Source organism: Sorex fumeus, unplaced genomic scaffold (genome assembly GCF_029834395.1).
Source record: "Sorex fumeus unplaced genomic scaffold, SorFum_2.1 ptg000072l, whole genome shotgun sequence".
Taxonomy (NCBI): Eukaryota; Metazoa; Chordata; class Mammalia; order Eulipotyphla; family Soricidae; genus Sorex; species Sorex fumeus.
In genome coordinates this window covers 9,139,261-9,160,747 of record NW_026606129.1, presented here as the reverse complement: position 1 = coordinate 9,160,747, position 21,487 = coordinate 9,139,261, and the positions used below count along the sequence as shown (strand labels likewise).

At 60.6% G+C, this 21,487-nt stretch overlaps 1 protein-coding gene across 1 annotated transcript in view; it reads right to left on the bottom strand.

The window, feature by feature from the left end:
- Positions 1-21,487, bottom strand: part of SLC6A11 (solute carrier family 6 member 11) — a 92,393-nt gene that overhangs the window by 46,365 nt on the left and 24,541 nt on the right. The window contains exon 6 of the mRNA XM_056129622.1: positions 1,443-1,577. Within this exon, the coding sequence (XP_055985597.1) occupies positions 1,443-1,577 (135 nt within the window). The remainder of the gene's footprint in view (positions 1-1,442; positions 1,578-21,487) is intronic.

The following is a 21,487-nucleotide window of genomic DNA, read 5'->3' as shown; positions in this document are numbered from 1 at the left end:
TCCCGCCACCCGAGCATGTGTTCAGGGTGGGGGTCCTCGAGGACCTTCTCATTTGAGGGAGGCTGAGAGCACCCGGGCCCCAAGACACGCAGACCTGAGGCCCCACAGGCTGGTGCCACCCCGATGACATCAGTGCATGACCAGCGGCGCACCCTGGGAACAGCTGGGCGCCCGGAAATGACACACACTGGTGAGTATACCTCCCACCTACCTGGTCCTTTCTCTGAGCTTTTTTCTGAAAATCTCTCTCCCACCAGCCCCAGATGCTCCTCAAGATGCAAGGCTGTGAGCTCAGGTGTGTGAGACCAGGCATGTGAGCTCAGGTGTGTGTAAGCTCAGGCATGTGAGCTCATGTGTGTGTGAGCTCAGGTATGTGGACTCAGGTCTGTGAGCTCAAGTGTGTGTGAGCTCAGGTGTGTGTGAGCTCAGGTGTGTGATCTCAGGTGTGTGGGCTCAGGTGTGTGTGGGCTCAAGTGTGTGTGAGCTCAGGTGTGTGTGAGCTCAGGTGTGTGGGCTCAGGTGTGTGGGCTCAGGTGTGTGTGGGCTCAGGTGTGTGGGCTCAGGTGTGTGGGCTCAGGTGTGTGTGCGCTCAGGTGTGTGTGAGCTCAGGTGTGTGTGAGCACAGGTGTGTCTGAGCTCAGGTGTGTGGGCTCAGGTGTGTGGGCTCAGGTGTGTGAGCTCAGGTGTGTGTGGGCTCAGGTGTGTGTGGGCTCAGGTGTGTGGGCTCAGGTGTGTGGGCTCAGGTGTATGTGGGCTCAGGTGTGTGAGCTCAGGTGTGTGTGGGCTCAGGTGTGTGGGCTCAGGTGTGTGGGCTCAGGTGTGTGGGCTCAGGTGTGTGTGAGCTCAGGTGTGTGTGAGCTCAGGTGTGTGTGGGCTCAGGTGTGTGTGGGCTCAGGTGTGTGGGCTCAGGTGTGTGTGAGCTCAGGTGTGTGTGAGCTCAGGTGTGTGTGGGCTCAGGTGTGTGTGGGCTCAGGTGTGTGGGCTCAGGTATGTGGGCTCAGGTGTGTGGGCTCAGGTGTGTGAGCTCAGGTGTGTGTGGGCTCAGGTATGTGGGCTCAGGTGTGTGGGCTCAGGTGTATGTAGGCTCAGGTGTGTGTGAGCTCAGGTGTGTGTGGGCTCAGGTGTGTGAGCTCAGGTGTGTGTGAGCTCAGGTGTGTGTGAGCTCAGGTGTGTCTGAGCTCAGGTGTGTGAGCTCAGGTGTGTGGGCTCAGGTGTGTGTGGGCTCAGGTGTGTGGGCTCAGGTGTGAGAGACGAGCTCCAGCCTGGTCCTCCTTCTGCCTGCTGCAGTTGCTGACGCAGAGGCTGTGGACAGACGGTGTCCATGGGTGTCAGGGGCTGAGCTTGTGAGCCGGGCCCCTGTTTTAGGGTGATGAAGGGCGCAGTTCTGTGAGGAGCCCCCAGGAATCCTCGTGGCAGGCGGCACTGGGGCCCACGGCACTTACCTGCGGGTCGGACAGCCGGGAGAGGTCGGGGTACAGGTAGAACTTGATGCCTTCCGAGGCACCGGGCAGCGTCACCCCTCGGATCAGGAGGACCAGCAGCATGATGTAGGGGAACGTGGCGGTGACGTACACGACCTGCAGGGGAGGGGGAGAGGGTCAGGGAGGGGCGGCGCAGAGGTGTGTGAGCTCCTGGGAAGGGGCCCTCGGGACAAGTTTCCCCCTTCACCACCATCACCCCCTCCAGGGCCCATTTCCCAGTCCTCGTGCAGCAAGCCTCTGAGAGGTCAGAGGTCACTGCGAGCCTCCATGAGGTCAGAGGTCAGTACAAGTCTCAGAGGTCAGAGTGACTATCCATAAGGTCAGAGGTCAGTGCAAGCTCCCGTGAGGTCAGAGGTCAGCATGAACCTTCATGAGGTTGGAGGTCAGAGCTGTGCTGGCCCTTGGACTCACCCACCCACAGGAAGAGCCGTGGAGGGAACCAGCCCACATGACCAGCCACGGCAAGCAGCCTGGCCGCGGGACAGTGGTCTCGCCGCGGGAGCACTCTCAGGCTTCCTGCCCCACTGCTCTCCCTGGTTCTTATAGGAGGAGCAGGGCCGGGCGTCCAGCCTCTGAGCCAACTGCCGGCTGCATGTCCTACTTCCACCAGCAGCCAAGACTCACATTTCAGTGTTTTGTTTTGGTTTTGGGGCCACACCCGGCGGGGCTCAGGACTGAATCCTGGCCTGTGCTCAGGGATCACGCCGGGGGGCTCAGGGGAACCATGTGGGGTGCTGGGGATTGAACCCAGGTTGTCCGTGTGGGAGGGAAGCGGCGACTCCCTGTGCTGACGCTCTGGCCCAGGACTCGTGTTTTTGGAGGCCACATCTCCTAATGAAGGGGATCCTCACAGCTAGGGATGAGGCGAGGGGATGAGTGACGGGGGCGGGAAGGGGCACCTTGAGCCTTCTGCACCCGGCCCTGAGCCTGAGCAGCCCCTTGGGTGTGGCTGAGGGGAGGAGTGGGCCAGGAGGACGCGTGCGTGTGGGTGAGGCTCAGTAGCTTGGCCGGGAGCCCAGCGGTGTCAGCCTCCTGCAGCGAGGCCTTGTCCCCAGTTCTGCGCCCTCACTGGGCCTGCCCCTTCCATCTGCTCAGGCAGCATCAGGCGGTGCAGACCTTGGGGGTCAGGGACTGGGAAGCGGTCACCAGCTCTGCCCTGTCCTGCCCCCACATGCAAGTACTCCAAAGTGGCACAAGGGACTTTGTCCAAGGCACCACAGTCTGCTGGGGACTGGGACTGAGGGGTTGTGTGAACACAAGCCACTCCCAGATCCTCACACGGAACTGCCAGCTACAGGGTCAGAGGCCACATGAATACAATGACAAGGACATGGTGATGGGGATGCAGTGACAGGTGCAACAATAGGGACATAGTGATAGACACAGTGATAGGGATGCAGTGACTAGTGCAGGGATGCAGTGACACATGCGGTGACAGGAATGCAGTGGTTGCTGCAGTGACAGGAACAGTGACAGGTACAGTGATGAGTGCAGTGCAGGTACAGTGCCAGAGATGCAGTGACTGGGCAATGCCAGGTGCAGTGACAGGGATGCATTGATAGGGATGCAGTGACAGGGAGGCAGGGATAGGGAGGCAGTGATAGGGAGGCAGTGATAGGGATGCAGTGACAGAGAGGCAGTGACAGGGATGCAGTGACGGGGATGCAGTAACAGGGATGCAGTGACAGGGATGCAGTGACGGGGATGCAGTAACAGGGATGCAGTGACAGGGATGCAGTGACGGGGATGCAGTAACAGGGATGCAGTGACAGGATGCAGTGACGGGGATGCAGTGATGGGGATTCAGTGACAGAAGCTGTGAGAGGGCACAAGTAGGCAGGCACACAGTTTAGAACCCCACCCTCAAGCACAGATGTTGAAGGTGCAGGGGTTGAGGAGGCGCCTACAGACACAGCCTGGGAAGGTGACATTTCACCCTCGGGTCTGTTCCACCTGCAAGACGGCACCCGTGTCCAGCGAGCCCATAGTCCAGCCAGCAGGCTGGGACTCTTGCTTCTGGGTCAGCCATGAGCACTGTCTGTTGGCGTGGGACCAGTACAGACCACTGGCTTCTGTAACTGACATCCACGTAATAGCGATGAACTCCTTTTCACGGACAAAATTTCTTCGACCTGCCTGCCCTTGCGGGCTGCTCTCCTGCACACCCTCCTCAGACCAGCAATGCTACAGCAGCTGACCACAGCTCTCAGCCTCTCTCCACCCGGGAACCGGCTCGAGTCTGCTTTCTGGCCCACAGACACGTGGCAGTGATTGAGGCGCGGACAAGTGGTGGAAGAAAGCTGAGTTACAAGGCCACAGAGGTGAACTCAGGCAAAAAGCAGAATCAGGGAGCAGAAGTCAATTCCTAGGAGAGGCCGCAAGCCTGCAAGGGGGGGGTGTCGGCCCCCGGAGAATGCGGGTTCTCCAGATCTGCCCCCCTAAGGGAGAGGCTCGGTTCTGGGGAGCCTCTGCACGGTGTGCCTGCTGGTTCCTCCTTTCCAGACAAACCTCCCCGCATCGACCACTTCCCGCCTCCGCGAAGCCTCGCTCAAGACATTCCTCTCCGTTTCTCAGCAGGGGCCTGAGGACTGCAGGGCCCAGGGCTGGGGAATGACATTTCTGGAGCTCAGCTGAACCCCCAGGGCTCTCAAAACCTCAGAAGCACATGAGCACAGAAACTGCCAAGGGCTGAAGCACAGCACAGGAATGTGGCCTCTGTCCCTGGGGCCGCCTGGACGTGACTCTCTCGGGGCTTATCCTCGACCCGACCTATTTCAAGGACGCTGAGCCCCTGGGGTGTCATCCAGGGCTCACCCCCCAGGACTCCCAATGGCAAAGGAAGCAGCTTAGCTCGGTCCCTGCCGCCGCCGCCACGGGAGCCCTGCGCCTGCCACCAGCACCCCTTTCCCTCTCTGCACCTCTGATGTAATTGGAAGAGAAAGAAAATAGTCACTGAGAAGAGCACGCGCCGCCGGCTGCCGAGGCCCGCCACCGCTGGACGCCACCTCTGTGAGCGGAGCTGAGAGCCCACAGCTGGGCATGGAGGGTGTGTTTGGGGCATCACTGCAGAGGGCACCTGTGGGGGTCACCCTGGGATGGCCCAGGCCTGCTGTGGGCACCAGGTCGCCTAAAGGCCCCTTCAGATTCATCTTTTTTTTTTAAACCAATTTTATTTATTTATTTTGCTTTTTGGGTCACACAGGCTATGCACAGGGGTTACTCCTGGCTTTCCACTCAGGAATGACTCCTGGCGGTGCTCGGGGGACCCTATGGGATGCTGGGAATCGAACCCAGGTCGGCTGCGTGCAAGGCAAACGCCGTCCCCGCTGTGCTATCGCTCCAGCCCCTCAGATCCATCTTCACCCTCCACTTCGCTTGCAAAATCCGGGAAGAAGCACGTGAACACGAAAACCGTTTCAGCAAAGCGCTGAAAGAAAACGTAATTTTTACCCTGAGTGCATCTTTGATTTTCCCAGAACAGCTGCAACAAGTCAGGTCATACAGACCGTGATGGTCAGTGAGGAATTTCCCCCGAGGCCATCCCCATTGCCAGGCCCTTTCTATGTCCATGTCCAGGCATTGCAAACAGGTTCCAGTGTCGAGCCTGGAGCTGGCCAGAGGGACAGTGGGCAGAAACCCGACACATGCCGCCTTTTCACGGGTCCCACTTCCCACCTCTGAGCTTGCAGGCTCCCCTTCAGGGCCCCGAGGCCCTGTCTGTAGGGTGGGGGCCTCGGGGCTGTCTGTGGGTGCAGGAGAAACAGGGGCTGGGGTCCAGGCTCCCGTAGGGACCTCCTGGTGCGGAGCAAGGGGTCAGGCAGGGAAGGTAAGGAACTAGCAGAGGACGGGAAGACAGCATAGAAGTTTGTCACCCAGGACATCTAGAACCTTCCAGGCTGACCAGAGGGGGTCAGGCTGGAGAAGCCGCACCTCATCCTCAGTTCCCCGCATTCGTCCAGCAGTGTCCAGTCCAGCCCCTCAATCTCAGCGTCTCTGCACAGACACACCCTTGGCCCTCCTCACCGGCGCCCCTTCCTGGTCAAGGGACCCCCCCAGGCTGCCCTCCCCCGGGGTCTGGCTGTGTCCCCGGCCCCGCGTGTTCAGGGCTGTGGGCTGAGCACCGGCTCAGAGGACCCCGCTTCCCTGGCCAGCTCAGTTGCAACTCGCTGTGTGGCGGGACACTCTGTGCGCCCGCTGTGCCCGGGGCCTCGAGCTGGGAGTGTGCCAGGTCGCGCCAGACCTCGGGCCTTCTCCTCGTCCAGGCGTCCATCCCCGCTCTGCAGCCACCCACCACGCGGGGCTTGTGTGTCTGACGGGGGTGGCTCCGGGTCAGGGGTGCGTCCACTGAGGACACTTCATCGCTGTCCTGTGGCCTCGTGGTGGGCCCCCCAGGCTGGGGTGGGGTGGGGAGTCCACGCCGTCGGCCCCAGGGCTGCCCAGGTCGCCCACCTCGTTCTACCCCCATCACCCCACATTCGCTCCAGGGTGCGCCAGCCTGGCCCAGTGGCTCTCCTCCTCCCTGTGTACCTCAAAATCTCAAACCTCATAAAGGGATTTAGGGGGTTTGTGTGGGGGCCACACCCGGCTGTACTCCGGGCTGACTCCTGGCTCTGCACTCAGGGAACGCTCCTGGTGGAGCTCAGGAGACCCTACGGGGTGCTGAGGATCGAACCGGGGTCGGCCACATCAAGGCAAGCGCCCTTCCCATGCTTGTCTTTCTCCCAGCTGTGTCAGGTGCCCAAACGGCACCCCTGGTGTCTGAAGCTGCACTCAGGCCATGGATAACAGCCGGGGCCTGGGTAATAGTGGACGGGCCCCAAGGGGCAGAGTGCTGGCTTACCTCAGGGACAGGGACACATGTATTTTTTTTTTCATTTTGCTATTTGGGTCACACCTGGTGATGCACTGAGGTTCCTCCTGGCTCTGCACTCAGGAATTACTCCTGGTGGTGCTCAGGGGACTCTATGGGATAATGAGAATTGAACCCAGGTCAGCGGCATGCAAGGCAAATGCCCTCCCCGCTGTGCTATCACTCCAACCCCTGGTTGCATGTATTTCAAGAGGCATCCATAGGCCATCTCAGGAGACTGGTGTCCAAGGAAAGCCCCGTCTGGACTTGCAGGGCAGGGCAAAGATGGCCCAGGCAGGAGGCGCCCGGCAAAGTCCAGCGGTGTCCTTTCATGTGGTGGCAGGGCTGGGCACAGGTCTGATGCTAAACTGGGCAGCGCGGTGTGATGGGCCCCACCAGGTCACTGGCAAAGGGCACAGAGTCTGACCCTTCCAGGCACCCTGGCACGGCCTCAGACCAGAGAGGGAGGAGTCGTGGGGGAAAGGCTCCAGGTCACTCAGTCCCGGGGCCCCTGGAGGCCCCAAAGTGAAGCTCTGGCCCCAGCACACCCTGCGGTTAAGAAAGATTTTTTTTTACTATTGTTAGTTTCCTTTTAGCAGGTCAAGTCCCTCTGAATGGAAAGGTTAGCACAATTGGTGTAATTACACTGTATCCTGTTCTAATTGACTCTAATTGCTCATTTGCATCCCAATGCTGGGATTGTGGGGCTGCTCCCCCCCTACTTCCAGGACTGGGCTATTTATTTCATCACAGGGGCTGTCTGATTACCGGGGCAGCCGCAGAAGTGGCCGAGAGCTGCCCTGCCCCAGGGTTTTCAGGATAACTGGATTAACGGGGGCTGAGTGGGGCCAAAGGCACTGGGGACAGCAGCATTGATGGCAAGACCCCATGTGCAGTGGGTCGGAAGGTGAAGTCTGTGGGTCAGCCAGGGTGAGGTCCAGACAAGCCCCCGGCAGCATTTTTACCTATTGCCACCCTAGAGGCATGGGAACTGTCCATCATTCCCGCTCAACTTCCCGTAAGCGGGCAACGTAGCTATTTTGGGCTCAACATCCTGAAAGCCTACATCAAGTCAACACACGCCATGAGAAAACGGCGAGGTGTAGGGAACAGGGAACGTGAACTTCTGCCACGGGTATAAACGCCAGGATGGTGAAGGGCAGCCGCATTCTCTCCAGGGACTCTCTTCTCATTGCAGGGTCTGGTGGGGTCCGTTAGCCACCAGCCCGCACTGCACCACACTTCCGGCCACAGGAGACGCGCAGGAAGCGCTCCTGCCCGCACGAGGTCGGGTGCTGGGAAATCTGGGTGCACGTGGCCCTCGGTCTCTGAATGACAGAGGGACAATGGCCCGGGTCCTTCCCAGCAAACACAACAGGCTTTCCAAGCTGGGGCTTGACCCTTCCAACAGACCCACGGTGCCCAGCGCTGTCCAGGGTCCTGACCCAGTCCTGGGCTGACCTCCCTGTGTCTGCTCCCTGGTCTTGGAGCAGGCGTGACTGGATACCTAAGGGTGCCAGAGATGTGACCTGAATATTGAATTGCACATCACGGGCTGGAAGTGAGGGTGGTCCCGTTTTCCACCCAGGGCATGGAGGACTGGTGCTGATGTCACTTGCTCGGGGCCGTGGAGGTCTAGCCATCTGCTAGGGGCTGATCTCGGCAGCAAGCCCGGCCACTCTGCCTCTCTCTGGGCTGACCCTGGTGGTCTGGCTCTCCACATTCTGAGCGGCCCCTTCTCACCACCCACCACCCAGTCTGAGAAACACCGTCCCCAGTTGCGTGCCTCTGTGCTGAGCGTCTCTGTCCATCCCGTATGCTTCGGAAGCCAGAAGCCCAGCACTGGGCAGCTGCCCCTTGGAGACTCGGAGCTCTGAACACCGAAGGTTCTTTCCCCACCCTGTTCTAGAAGGCACCGGCGGGACTCCCGGGAGGCCAGGTGGTGTCCGATGCTCATCAGTCCTCACCACCCCCTTCCTGCAGGCATGGGCATGACCATGGGCAAGAGGGTGGGGAATCCAGAGGTCAGAAGACCACGAAGATTTGGGGAACCCCTGGAACCTACCACCCCCAACAGCACCTGAGGCTACTCCTGCCCTCTGATGACCCCCAGCATCCCCAAAGATCGCATCACTCTGGACGTCACTGTGTCACACACAGGGAGGGAGTGGAGTGTGGGTCACAGAAGGGAGGTCCTGGGATGATGGGATGCCTTACCACCCCGCCCCCACCTGCAGGGGTGAGAGCAGACCCCCTGAAAGAGGGCAGTGCGGCCCCAAGGAGAGCATGGAGGGTCCAGGCATGCAAGCATGCTAGCAGACATACTCCCACGGGCGCCAAAAGGATCCGTCTGTGCGGTGGCAAAGGGTGTGTCTCCAGCGGATCCTAGAGGAGCACCTGAGCCGGGGTCTCCCGGGGACTGAGGCCAGACAGGACCATCTTTGAGGTGGACGGCTTCGGACTGACTCTGCTTTCCTGCACAGAGCAGCCACTCACCCCAGCCTGAGTCCACAGCTCCTGAGAAATCAGGCGGCGAGATGGTCTCCCATACTGGGCAGAACACGCGGGGCTCAGGCGCGGCTGGACGGCTGCATTGGGGGCTGGTGGGTTGGGGGGTCTGTCCCATGCAGGGGCCCGGGGGCTGGTGAGACGGGGGTCTGTTCCGTGCGGGGGCTCAGATCAGATGCTCATCAGTCCTCACACTCCCCGCTGGCCGAGGGGGGCAGAGGGACGTGCAGAGCCCCTCCCTGAGTGGCCACCTCCCCTCTCCCCACCCCTGTCAGTCACCTGCCACCTCTTCCTGGGTCCCCGGAACAAGCCACGACTTCCTGTCAGCCACCTGAGTCTTCTGTCCTCACCCATGTGCTGGCGGACACAGAGCCACGAAGCCCAGCCTCGCGGATGGACACCAGACACATGGACTCTCTGAGGAGCCTTTGCTCTGAGGCTGGCAGTGCTGGGTGCCCAGGGACACGCAGGGGAACAGGTGACAGGGGCCACCACAGCATGCCCTGCGGATGGGCTGGGGAGACGCATGTCTCGTGGTTCCAGATCTCAGGCAACTGGGTGAGGCAGGCACTGGACCAGACAGATCTTTGCTCCCTGGACGTGGGCTCTGCAGGGCGGCAACGGCGGGGTAGGGGCAGGGAGGGGGCGTGTGGAGCCCCACGGGCTGAAGCCCGGTTTGGGGGGAGCTGAGTGACCTGAGAGTCAGCGCTGTGGATTTCCACAGAGCGTCCCCATGAAGGACAGACGGGGACAGGAACAGGCTCTGCGGGGCACAGCCCCGAGCACAGCCTGGCGACCCCACCCCTCACCCGGTCACCATGGCGACTGGGGGCCCATCAAGGCGGGGCCGGCTGGGGAGGGGGCAGACAGGGAACAGACACACGCTCTTCCTCCCTCCTGTACACTCCGGGTGATGGAGACACTGGGAGGCGGCCCAGGGCTGGTGTCCGTGGGCGCAGGCGCATGACGGCTCCATCCGGGCACAGCACGAGGCCTGTGGGGTCCCATGGCACCCCCGCTCCAGACCATCCATGACTGCTGCTGCCGCCGGCCTCACAGACTCCTCCCTGAAGACCCCGACCCCCGGCCGGCCCACTCCCCAGGGCCCAGCTCTGTCCCCACCAGAGGTCCTGCAAACGGAGGTAACTCCCCACCTGGTCCCCGTGCAGGCCGTACCCGACCACTGGACACAGAGAGTCCATCCCCGAGTTGACAAACCAGCATGGACAGAGTGCGTCTGACCCCTGCCTCAGTCACCCCAGGATGCCCCCCTCAACCCAGCGCCGACTGCAAAGGCTCTGAGAGGACGGAGGGACCGGACTGCGGCTTGAGATGCCAGGTGCGTGGGGGGGGGGGGGCTGGCGGCGCTGGAGACACCACCCCCTTCCTGCAGGCATGGGGCATGACCGTGGGCAAGAGGGTGGGGAATCCAGGGGTCAGAGGACCACAAAGACTTGGGGCACCCCGGAACCCAGCACCCCCAACAGCACCTGAGGCTATTCCTGCCCCCCTGATAACCCCCAGCATCCCCAAAGATCACATCACCACTGTGGGAAGTGCCAGTTCCACCAACTACCACGGGCACTGACTGCCATGAGCACTGTCACGGGCACTGACATGGGCACCGACTGTCTTGGACAATGACTGCCACAAGTGCCAACTGCCACGGGCACTGACTGCCATGAGCACTGACTGTCACGGGCACTGACTGCCTCATCACCGACTCCGCAGGACCTAGTGAGAAGGGACAGTCCAGGGAACGCCACCCCAGAGCCAGAGACAAGCTCCAGTTGTGTGGGCCGCGAAGTTGGAGCTGCCATGGGGCCCGGGGTCCCACCTGGGGTGCCGCAGGGCTGGGGTGAACGACTCAGAGGGTGCTGGGGAGGTGGGCGCAGGACTGGCCCTGACATGCCCTGGGCCATGAGCTGTCCCTGTGTGGGCGGCCGGACCGGGCTGGTCTTCATACCCAGGGGCCTGTTGTGACATTCCATCACAGGCAGGCTGGCACACAGCGGGACCTGCACCCGGCACCGCCCACGCGGGCTGCTCATCCCTTCCCCCAGCTCCGGCCTGTGCTGGACACCGCAGCCCCGTGCCCTGACCATCAGCCGGGGTTCGCCCGCCGGCTGGTACTGGCTGTTCCTGCTACAGGAGGAGGGGCAGCGAAGGGAAGCGAGCCTCTGGCCACTGGGCCCAGTGCTCACCCCCCAGTGCTCAGCGTGGACTCCTACTCCTGGCCCGTGTCCCTCCCCAGCACAGGGACCTTCTCTGGAGTCCCCAGCTGTGTCTATGGGTCACCCCACAGTCCCCGATGCGCCGGGAAGCTCTGTGCCCAGCTGGACACAGTCAGAGACAAGTGGGGGCTGCTGAGGGGCAGGGGAGGCCAGTGGGCACAATGGAGCGGGAGGATGCTGGCCACGTGGCTCTGAGGGGCGGCCCCCCAAGGCCACTCTGCAGGAGCGCTCTGAAGCCGGCGGGGGGGGGGGGGGCCAGGACTGGACTGGCCAGTTCCCGGAGGAGGAGAGTGTCCACCATGGACAGCTCCCCAGAGCAGGGCTTGCCATGGTTCCCAGGCCTCCTCCAGCACACCCACTGCCCCCGGCGCCTCAGGTGCAGCCCCCAGCCCCACTGCTGAGAGGCTGGGGGTCGTGGCAGCCACAGGGCTGCCCAGGAAGGGGCACAGGCCACTCCCCACCCTGCAGCTCATTGGCCGAAACCCACCAGGCTGACGAATGGTGAGCAAAGGCACCAGAACATTCTAGGCTCCCGTGAGCCACCTGTCCACACCCTGTCCCGCTGCTTCCCCTTCTCGCCCCGCCCCACGTCTCTGGGCACTGGCCCCATGTCCCTGTTGCCCCGAGCCCCAGGACAGGGGCCCTGAGTCCTCCTCCCGCTCCAGCCAGGGCTGCCCACCTCAACTGGCCCCTTCACTGATGACCCCAGCACAACCCCCTCCCCCCCCCCCCCCCCCGTCATGGTGCTGACCATGCCGGCCTTCACAGGAGGGGAAACTGATGCACAGGGAGTCAGAGTGACGTGAGTGGCCAGCAGCCTGCAGGAGACCAGGCACGGGGCCGGGAGGCCGTAAGCGCTCCCTGCTCCCGAGTCCCCCACGCCCCATCTCCACCTTCCGTGGCCGGGGCCAGGCTGCGCCCTGTCAGTGCTGCGTGCTCAGTCCCCGGGACCCGGGAAGTGCCAACTCTCGGCCTCCCCCCGGCACCGCGCCCGGGCTGGCCCCGAGAAAGCCACTAGGAGCCTCACTGCTGCCCTGGGGGGTCCCGTTGCCCCGGAGACCGCCTGGCCCCGGGGCTCCGGGCAGTGCCAGGTACTGGCTGGGGGGCTGGGCTGTGTGAGGGCTGGAGGCGCCTCCACCCCCCCCCCGCCCCGCAGACCCCCTCTCCCTGGTCCTGGGCCTCCCCAGGCAGCCAGACTCCCCCCCACACACACCACACCGGGTAGTCGCTGGGGCTTTGGGGGTCCTTTGTGTCCTAATAAAGACACCATTTCTGCGCCCGGCTGCCCTCCTCACTGCCAGGGTTCCGCGAAAGGTGACGCGCTGTCATTCAGGCCGGAGAAAGGGCCCATCGGGATGCGGAAGGCTTGTGACTGAGGTCCCCGCGAGGGCGCTGCCCGCGCCCGCTGTGTGAGAAGGGCTCCCGGCGGGCACAAAGGCCCCTGGCGTTGGCGCGGGCCCTCTGCATGCAGCTCAGGGACGCTCTAGTTTCCTCTCTGAAAGCCCCCCACCGCGGCCCCCGCCCCCCAGCCTGTCGCTGCCCAGTTCCTTCCCTTCCTCCCTCTCCTCGCCGCCCTGCTCCCCTCGCCCCTGCCTTCTGCCTCATTGAACCCATTAGCCGCTTTACAGGGCGCTGCTGACGGACGGATTTAATTGGGGGTGGGGGGGCCTGTCTGCCTTGGTGGCACTGGAAGGAGGTGCCCACCCTGGGGGAGGGGCTGCCGCTCCACCTTGGGGCAGGTGGCGGGGGGGGGGGGTGCTGCCATGGGCCCGCCCTGAGCTGCCGCCGCCCCCCCCCCCCCCGCTCAGGGTTCGAGATCTCCAGGCCAAGCTCCAGGGCCTCTGTCTTCGCACCTGCGATGTGGGCAAGCAGCTGAGCTGTGAGCACTGCTGGCAGAGCCCAGGGGTGCAGGGGTGGCCTGAGACCGGGCCCCGGAGAGGCGGCTCGGGACCCCACCCGCACACCCCGCCACTGGGCAGCTGTTGAGGGCTGCTTAGGCGTCCTGGGGCCACCTCTGGCCCTGCCCCTTGGGGGAGAACGCAGGAGGAGAGGAAGAAAGATCAATTCAAGGCTATTTACAGCTGTTTCGGGGTACTGGGGAGGGAGGCTCTTTTTTTTCCTGCCTCGGTGTCCCGGAGCTCTGAAAAGAAGCAAAACAGCCCAGAGCAGTGAAAGGCGATTCTTCCTGGAATCCGCTAATCCTGCAGCTTCCTTTAGGGGCAGGGCTGGGGGAGGCGGGCAGGTTCCAGAATGGGGCTCGTGGCAGCCCCCCTAAACTGCCGCTCCTGGAGACCAGGAAATGAGGGGAAAAATCCATAAATCACCCAGCGAGGACAGGAGGGGCCAGCTGGGAAGGCGGGGCGGGGCGGGGGTGGGGGTTGCGGGGGGGATGTGTGGACGGCCCAGGGGCCCGAGGCTGCCCCCACACAGGCAGAGTGTCCTGGCCAGCAGGTGGGCGAGCCCCTCACCCCAAGGCCAAGCCCCCCACTCTGCAAGCCCCCCACAGAGGCGGACCCCCTCCCCAACCCAGTCTCGTCGACAGCCAGGACCCATTCTGGGGGTTCTGTGCTTTATTTTTAGTTTGGTGGGGCTTCCACGGCTGTGCTTGGGGGCTCTTCCCAATCTGGTGCTCTGGGGCTGCTCCCAACGGTGCTGGGGGCCAAACCAGAGGCTCCCTCAGACAAGGCACGTGTCCAGCCCTTGGGGCCATCTGGTGGCCCCCGAGGCGACATTTTGGGCTAAACTTGGATGGTGCTTCTGCCTGGTTTGAAAACCTGCAGTGGGGCTGGAGTGAGAGCACAGCGGGGAGGGCGTTTGCCGTGCACGCGGCTGACCCGGGTTCCCAGCATCCCATATGGTCCCCGGAGCACCTCCAGGAGCAATTCCTGAGCGCAGAGCCAGGAGTAACCCCTGTGCATCGCCAGGTGAGACCCAAAAAGCAAAAAAAGAAAAAGAAAAAGGAAACAGAAAACCTGCAGTGACTCCCGCCAGCTCAGAGCAAAGCTCCCCCCAACCCCCCAGCCCTGGCACCACCCCCCACTCCATCACCAGGCCTGTGAGGGGACCCCCAGTGGCCCAGCCCTCAGCCCTCTCAGAATATGCCCTCTGCAGCCACGCCCATCTGCCTGGTCTCAGCCGCCTCTTCTCTCTAAGCCCCATCTCTGTCCACATCATTCCTGGGATGTAGCACATCGTGGTGGGATGCAGGAGAATGAGAAGAACTTCAGAGACAACATTCCCCATCCCCAGAGCATCCCCGAGGCTCCTCAGCATTTGAAATGCCCCTTCAAGGCTCAAGCCAGATGCTTTAGACAGCTCAGACCTTGCTTGTTCAACGGCAAATCATTTGCACGTAAAGCTCTTAGATCAGCAGCTCAAAAGAAACGGAGACCAAGACACGAACACAGCCACCGGAATGGAAAAAAATTATTTATGCAATACACATCTGAGAAGGGGTTAATATCCAAGACATAGAAGGCACTGGTAGAACTTTACAAGAAAAAAAAAATCCAACCTCCTCCAAAGCGGGGGAGAAGGAATGAACAGACACTTCCTCAAAGAAGAAATTCAAACGGCCAAAAGGCACATGACAACACGCTCTACATCGCTAATCATCAGGGAGATGCAAACCAAAACCACAGTAAGATATCATCCCACACCACAGAGACTGGCACACATCAAAAAGAACAAGAACAACCAGTGCTGGTGCGGATGTGGGGAGAAAGGGACTCTCATTCTATTGTTGGTGGGAATGCCGACTGGTCCAGCCTTTCTGGAAAACAACATGTGCTTTTCTCAAAAAAAAAAAAAACTAGAAATGCAGCTCCCATTTGACCCAGCAACACCATTTCTGAGAATATACCCTGGGGCCCAAAAACACACAGCAGAAACACCAGCTGCACCCCTATGTTCATTGCAGCACTATGCAACATAGCCAGAATCTGGAAACAACCAGAGTGCCCGAGTGCAGACGACTGGATAAAGAAACTATGGTACATCTACACTGCGGAATACTACAGCCATTAGGAAGATTGAAATCATGAAATTTGCTTATAAGTTCTTCCTGCATTAACATACGCCTCAGAGACCTGGGCCCTACGAAAACAGGATGAGAACGCTATTCGGGTCTCCCAAAGGGGAATCGGAAGAGCTGTGCTTGGAGTATCACGCTTCACTCAAATGAGAGAAAGAATCCGGAGTTCTGACCTCCGTCGATGGTCAAGAATCAGGAACTCTGTCTCGTTTGCCAAGGCGTCGAAAATCAGATGGGCTGGACACGTAATGAGATTTGGAGACGACTGCTGGACTAGAGCCATTACTGACTGGATTCTACTGGACGTCAAAAGATCACGTGGCCACCCACCTATGAGATGGCCAAACTTCTTCATCAAGATCCTGAACGATCAGTTTGAGGCTGTTCGTGTTTCTAGAATGAGCAGATGCCACTGGGCTACACTAGCACGCAACAGGGACGAATGGAGACGTTACTGGTGTCCGCTTGAGCAAATCGATGAGTAACGGGATTATCAAGTGATCAAGTGCTTATAAGTGGATGGACATGGAGAGTATCATGCTGAGTGAAATGATTCAGAAGGAGAGGAACAGACATAGAATGACTGCACTCATTTGTGGGATATGGAAAAAAAGATAGTATCAGACCAACATCCACGGGCAAGAAAAACAGGGGCCAGGAGGACTGGTGAATGGTTGGAAGCCTGCCACAGTGTGTGCGGTGCAGGGCAGTGAGGAGAGAGAAGGGCCAGTTTGGCAATAATAGATAGAAATGATCAGTCTGGACAAGCACTGAGTGCTGAAAGGAGGTGAAGAGATACACCTGATAACCTTTCTGTATCTGTACTGCAAATTATAATGCCCCAAACGGGGAGGAGATGGAGAGAGAGGGAGGGAGGGAGGGATGGATGGAGAGAGGGAGAGACAAAGAGAGACAGAGAGGGGGCTGGAGCAATAGCACTGCGAGTAGGGTGTTTGCCTTGCACGCGGCTGACCTAGGTTCGATTCCCAGCATCCCCTATGGTCCCCCGAGCACCACCAGGAGTAATTCCTGGGTGCATGAGCCAGGAGTAACTCCTGTGCATCGCCGGGTGTGACCCAAAAAGAAAAAAAAAAGAGAGAGAGACAGAGAAACAGAGAGGGAGACAGAGACAGAGCGAGACAGAGGGACAGAGAGACAAAGAGAGAGAGAGAGACAGAGACAGAGACAGAGAGACAGAGAAGTGCCTCCCATACAGGCGGGGTGTGTATTGTGGTAAGGAAACTGGGGACATTGGTGTCAAGAATGGTGAAGGGACAGGTGTTGGAACATTATATAATTGAAACCAAATCAAGAACGATCTTGTAACTGTATATATCACTGTGATTCAATAGCACAGTAGAACTGTCCTCCCATTGTTCATCAATTTGCTCGAGCAGACACCAGTAATGTCTCCATTATGAGACTTGTTGTTACTTTTTTTGGCATATCGAATACGCCACGGGAAGCTTGCCATGTTCTGCCGTGCGGGCAGGATACTCGGTAGCTTGCCGGGCTCTCTGAGAGGGATGAAAAAATTGAACCCGGGTCAGCCGTGTGCAAGGCAAACACCCTACCCACTGTGCTATCGCTCCAGCCCTGTGATTCAATAAAACTAATTTAAAAAAAAAACAACTAAAGCTTTAGATCATACTCACTAGCTTTAGAGACCCACTGACTTTTCTCGGAAAAGGTTAAACCATGGGTCGAGGCATCGACACAGCCCTGAACTCAACCTCCTAGCAACACCAAACTCCAGGGGACCATGCTCAGAGATGGAGGTGTTCGTTCTAATAAAGCTTTATTGACAAAGGCAGCAGGGCACTGGATTGGACCCTGGATGGCTGAGACTCAGGCAAGCAAAGTCACAAAGGAGGACACGCAGCCTTGTGCAGGTGGCCCCCCGCGAGCACAGAGCACAGGGCAGCGTAGCCACACACAAGAGGTCATTTTGTCCGCAGGTGCCCTTGAGACCGAACCATTGCGGGAACACCTGGAACTTAAAGTCAGTTTCCTTGAACGTGCTGCGTTTCTTCTGGGACATTCACAGCTGGGTGCTCAAGCAAACGGGAATTCTCAAGGCCAGGCCCAGACCCGCAGCCCAGCAGAGCACCGTGTCGGAGCTTCAGGGCTGGGGGACCATGGGTTAAATGCGTGCATGGGGGTGCAGTCAGATGCAGTGCCCAGGGGGGTTTCCTGAGAAAACAGAACACAGACCGTGGTGGGAAGCCCCCCCCTCAAGGAGTGTGGGCCATCAAGAGAAGTCAGAAATGACGGGATTGCAGGGCGCTGAGACCCCGGCAGACAAGCCAGCGGCAGACAAGGTGGGGGAGACCAGGACAGAACAAAGATCATCTTCCGAACCAGCAGGTCCACGTGCAAAGGGGAAGCAGAGGACCCAGATACGGGCCTGGCACGCTGCAGGGACCGGCGTGGGCACAGGCGGGAATGTGGAGCCCTGAGCGCAGAGAGCAGAGCACGGCGACAGACGGGTCCCTGCGGTCACATCTCGAAGATCCAACCCCAGAGGAAACGGAGGGCCTGGCCTCCACTCACACCCCAAACTCCAGCCCGGCTAGAGACAATGTGAAGACACAAGGAAGCCCGCCAAAGGACGGAGCAAACGCTGGCAGAGATCCACCTGGGACGGGACCATGCCAAGGGCGTTCAGACTCAACGGGACACAGAGCCCAGTCGCACGGGCACAAGCTCTCACAGAGCCAGCACCATTTTTTTTTTTTTTGCTTTTTGGGTCACACCCGGCAATGCACAGGGGTTACTCCTGGCTCATGCACTCAGCAATTACCCCTGGCGGTGCTCGGATGCTGAGATGCTGGGAATCAAACCCAGGCCGTGTGCAAGGCAAATGCCCTATCCGCTGTGCTATGGCTCCGGCCCAGAGACTGTGCCTTGAAGTCCGGGAAAGGCGCACCAACGTCTGTGTCCTCAGGGACATGCAAATGAAATGGTCTCCCCACCCCAGCCCCAGGGGTGCGGCCCCAGCCCCCCACAGCCCCAGGCCACAGGACCTCACTCTTGGGGGTGGGGCACCTCTTGGGAAGTCAGCGGGACCGTTGGTCAGAGAACCAAACAGGCTCTTACCACAACACCCACACCCACCCACCGCTCCTCCATCTGCACCCAAAGGGGCTGAGGAACGACGACCACCCACAAGTCCTGGGGAAGGCTTGTGGCAGCATTAGCCGAAAGCGTCGAAGTTGTAAGCAGCCACAGTGGGTAACTCTGGCCCACAGGTGGGTTGCTCGTGGGTAAGAGGAAGTAGCGTTCTCTGGACCACAAAACTGTTCAGTGACAAAAAGCCAATCTGAATGACAGCTGCGCCTCCGACCCCAAAACATCGTGGGGGGCCCCAGCAATGGAGACAGTTAAGTCCCGGGGGGCGGGAAGGAGGCGAGGATGAGGGGAGCCCAGGGGACAGAAGACACGGCAGACAGAAGTCACTGCACGTCTCTCACTGCCATGCTCCTGCCCGGGAGGGGAGGGCTGTGCTGGGGTGTGGGGTGCCGGGGCTCTGGGGTTCTGTGGCAGCTCTTCCAGACTTGCCTCAACTGCTCTGAGACGCATCTATGAACTGCCACAACGACAACAGACGCAACAGCTGCTGAGATAGGCCCACCTCCGCCCACTCAAGCTCAGTTATTACCACCTGCCACATTTCCTGAAGTGGGGACGGCGCCCCCTGGAGGTGGGCGCGGGAACCACCGGGCACAGGTGTAATGGGAGGGCGGGTGGCGATGATTCTTTTTTCTGGAAGGGCCACCACTGGTCACTGTGGTCACTGGAGTAAGGGAGCCTCTGATTGATAAGATTCCAGCCTGCCAGGGGCATAGAAATGCCCACTGAAGTCCCCATTTTCAGGGTGGCCTTTCTGGGGCCCGGTACGCACTGGACAAGGGGGTCTTATCTGGAATTTTGATGTGGATGCCCAGAGCTTCCAGGGGCCTCCGCGCATCGCACTGACTCCCTTCTTACCCGCCAGGCACCCAGCCCACACCCCTGCTCCTTGTATGCCCACGGGACTGGGGCTGCCACCGCACACCTGTTCCTCAACCGGGGTGACTCAAATCCAAGCCAACTGCCGCATGGACAGAAGTCGGTGAGGATCCCACCCAGGAAGAGCGCCCCTGAAGGCAGTGGGGGTGGGTGACAGTGCCGGGCCCTGGGGAACTCTGCCCACCCTGCGGCACCCACACCAGAACCCGTGCCAACTCGCCGGGTCCCCACCCAAATGCCCCAGACAAGCCCTGTGACCTCGGCTTCCCTGCGGGAAACGTGCTCTTTGAGCGGGGTTAAAGTCAGGGCCCAGGTGGAGCCCAGAACTTCTCTGGATGCCCCTCAGAGTCCTGGGAAGGCGAGGACAAGGAGCAGCCGGCCCCTCGATCGGGGGCTCCAGGCCTGGCTGGCCACCTCCACCATCAGGAGGACCCGAGCGCCGGGGCTGGTTTCGAGCAGTTTCTATAAGATCCTGAAACACCTTCAGACTCGAGGGAACGAAAAGCGCCCGTGTTTCCCCCCAGGGCACGCCCTGAACCACCGGCTGATTGTCCCCTCGCACCGTCAGGGGTGACCCCAAAACCTCCCCCCTGAGAAGAGCTGGTGCCTGAGCTGTCCCTCACTCGGTGTGTGACCTGGGACAGTCCCTGTCCCCTCTGGGCATCGGGAGGGGCTAGAGGTGTCCGGCTGGAAGGTCGAGGAGCAGGACCAGCCCACGAGAAAGCCCGGCACCTGGCAGCTGCCCAGGCCTCTGTCTCCATGCCTGCACCTGGCAGAAGGAGCAGCTCCAGGGCCCCTCAGTGACTTTACATCACCTTCACATGCTAAACACACATGATTCTCCTCAAGGAGACACAAACACAAAACACACACCCTCTTAGTGCTTCACACACACACACACACACACACAAAACCTCACAGACCTGTGCACACACACTCAAAAGGGATGTTTCACATGCACACGCGTGCACACACGCACACGCACACACACACACACACACACACACCCCAGCTCTCTGACTGCTAAACATACAACCCCTCGGGGCTGGAGCGATAGCATAGCGGGTAGAGTGTTTGCCTTGCACGCAGCCGACCCGAGTACGATTCCCAGCATCCCATATGGTCCCCTGAGCACTGCCAGGAGTAACTCCTGAGTGCAGAGCCAGGAGTCACCCCTGTGCATCGCCAGGTGTGACCCAAAAAGAAAATAAAGAAATAAATAAACATACGACCCCTGCTAAGAGGACATGAATGCACATGTGCGTGCACACACTCACACATGCTTACACACACATGCACACATGCATGTACACATGTGCAAAGGCACACACGCACTCACACGCACACACACACGCGCATGCGTGCATGTGCACCCGGAGAATGAGCCTGGCTCTGAGCGTGGAGCGCAGGAAGGCCCGTGAACGCAGAAGGTGCTGAGCGGGTCCGTGGCGGGTCCCTCAGCGGCACTCACGGGGCGGGAACTGCAGCCACAGCCGGGCCAGGCCCCGCCAAGTGCCCTCCCGCGGTCTGTCTGCGGTGAGCCGCTTCCCACTGGCTGCGCCGCCCGCTGCCCGCTACGTGCCGTCCGCTCTCCGCTCCGTGCCGCCTGATCCATGCTACGTGCCGCCCGCCCCGTGCTGCTGGGCTCACTGTCTGCACTTAATTTCACGAGACCAGAGACAGAACTGCCCTTGTCGCCAGGCCATGAGTGACAGGCAGGGCGCAGATGCCCCCAGAGCACAGGCCCCGCAGTCACCAGGGCAGGGGTCACCCCTGGCCCCACTTCCTGCCGAGGGCCTGGGAGCCCCCGACCCCCCAGGCCCCTCTCGCTTTGCTCGGGGCCGTCTGGGTTCCAGCGGGGTACAGGGTGAGAGGAGCAAGCGGGGGGCTGCAGGCATCTCCCCCCCTTGCTGGAACAGAGCGGGGTGCGTGTGGGCAGAGCTGCCGGCGGCCCCCTCAGCCCCTCTGCCGCTGGCTCCCCTACAAGGCAGGGACTGTCCCCTCCCCGTTGCTGTGGCCTGAGAGCTGCAGGCCAGCCCCCCTTCTCCTGATTCCACGGCGGCCCCACAGCCCCCTCCAGGCCAAGCAGAACCAAACTCCCCACGGCACTGCCCAGAGCGCCCGGCCTCCTTACACCAGGGCCCACACACGGCCCACCACAGCTCACCCAAGCAGCACCCCGCACCACAGACCCAAAAGCCCTAAACCTGTACATCCCCTGACCTTTCACGGTGACCCCGAACACCTCAGTGTCCCCCTAACTCCTCACGGCGTCTCCCAACCCTCATGATACCCCCGTCCCTCACACATCAGCCAGGCCTCTCAGCCAGGCCTCTCAGTGTCCGCCTAGCCCCAAACCATACACCATCCC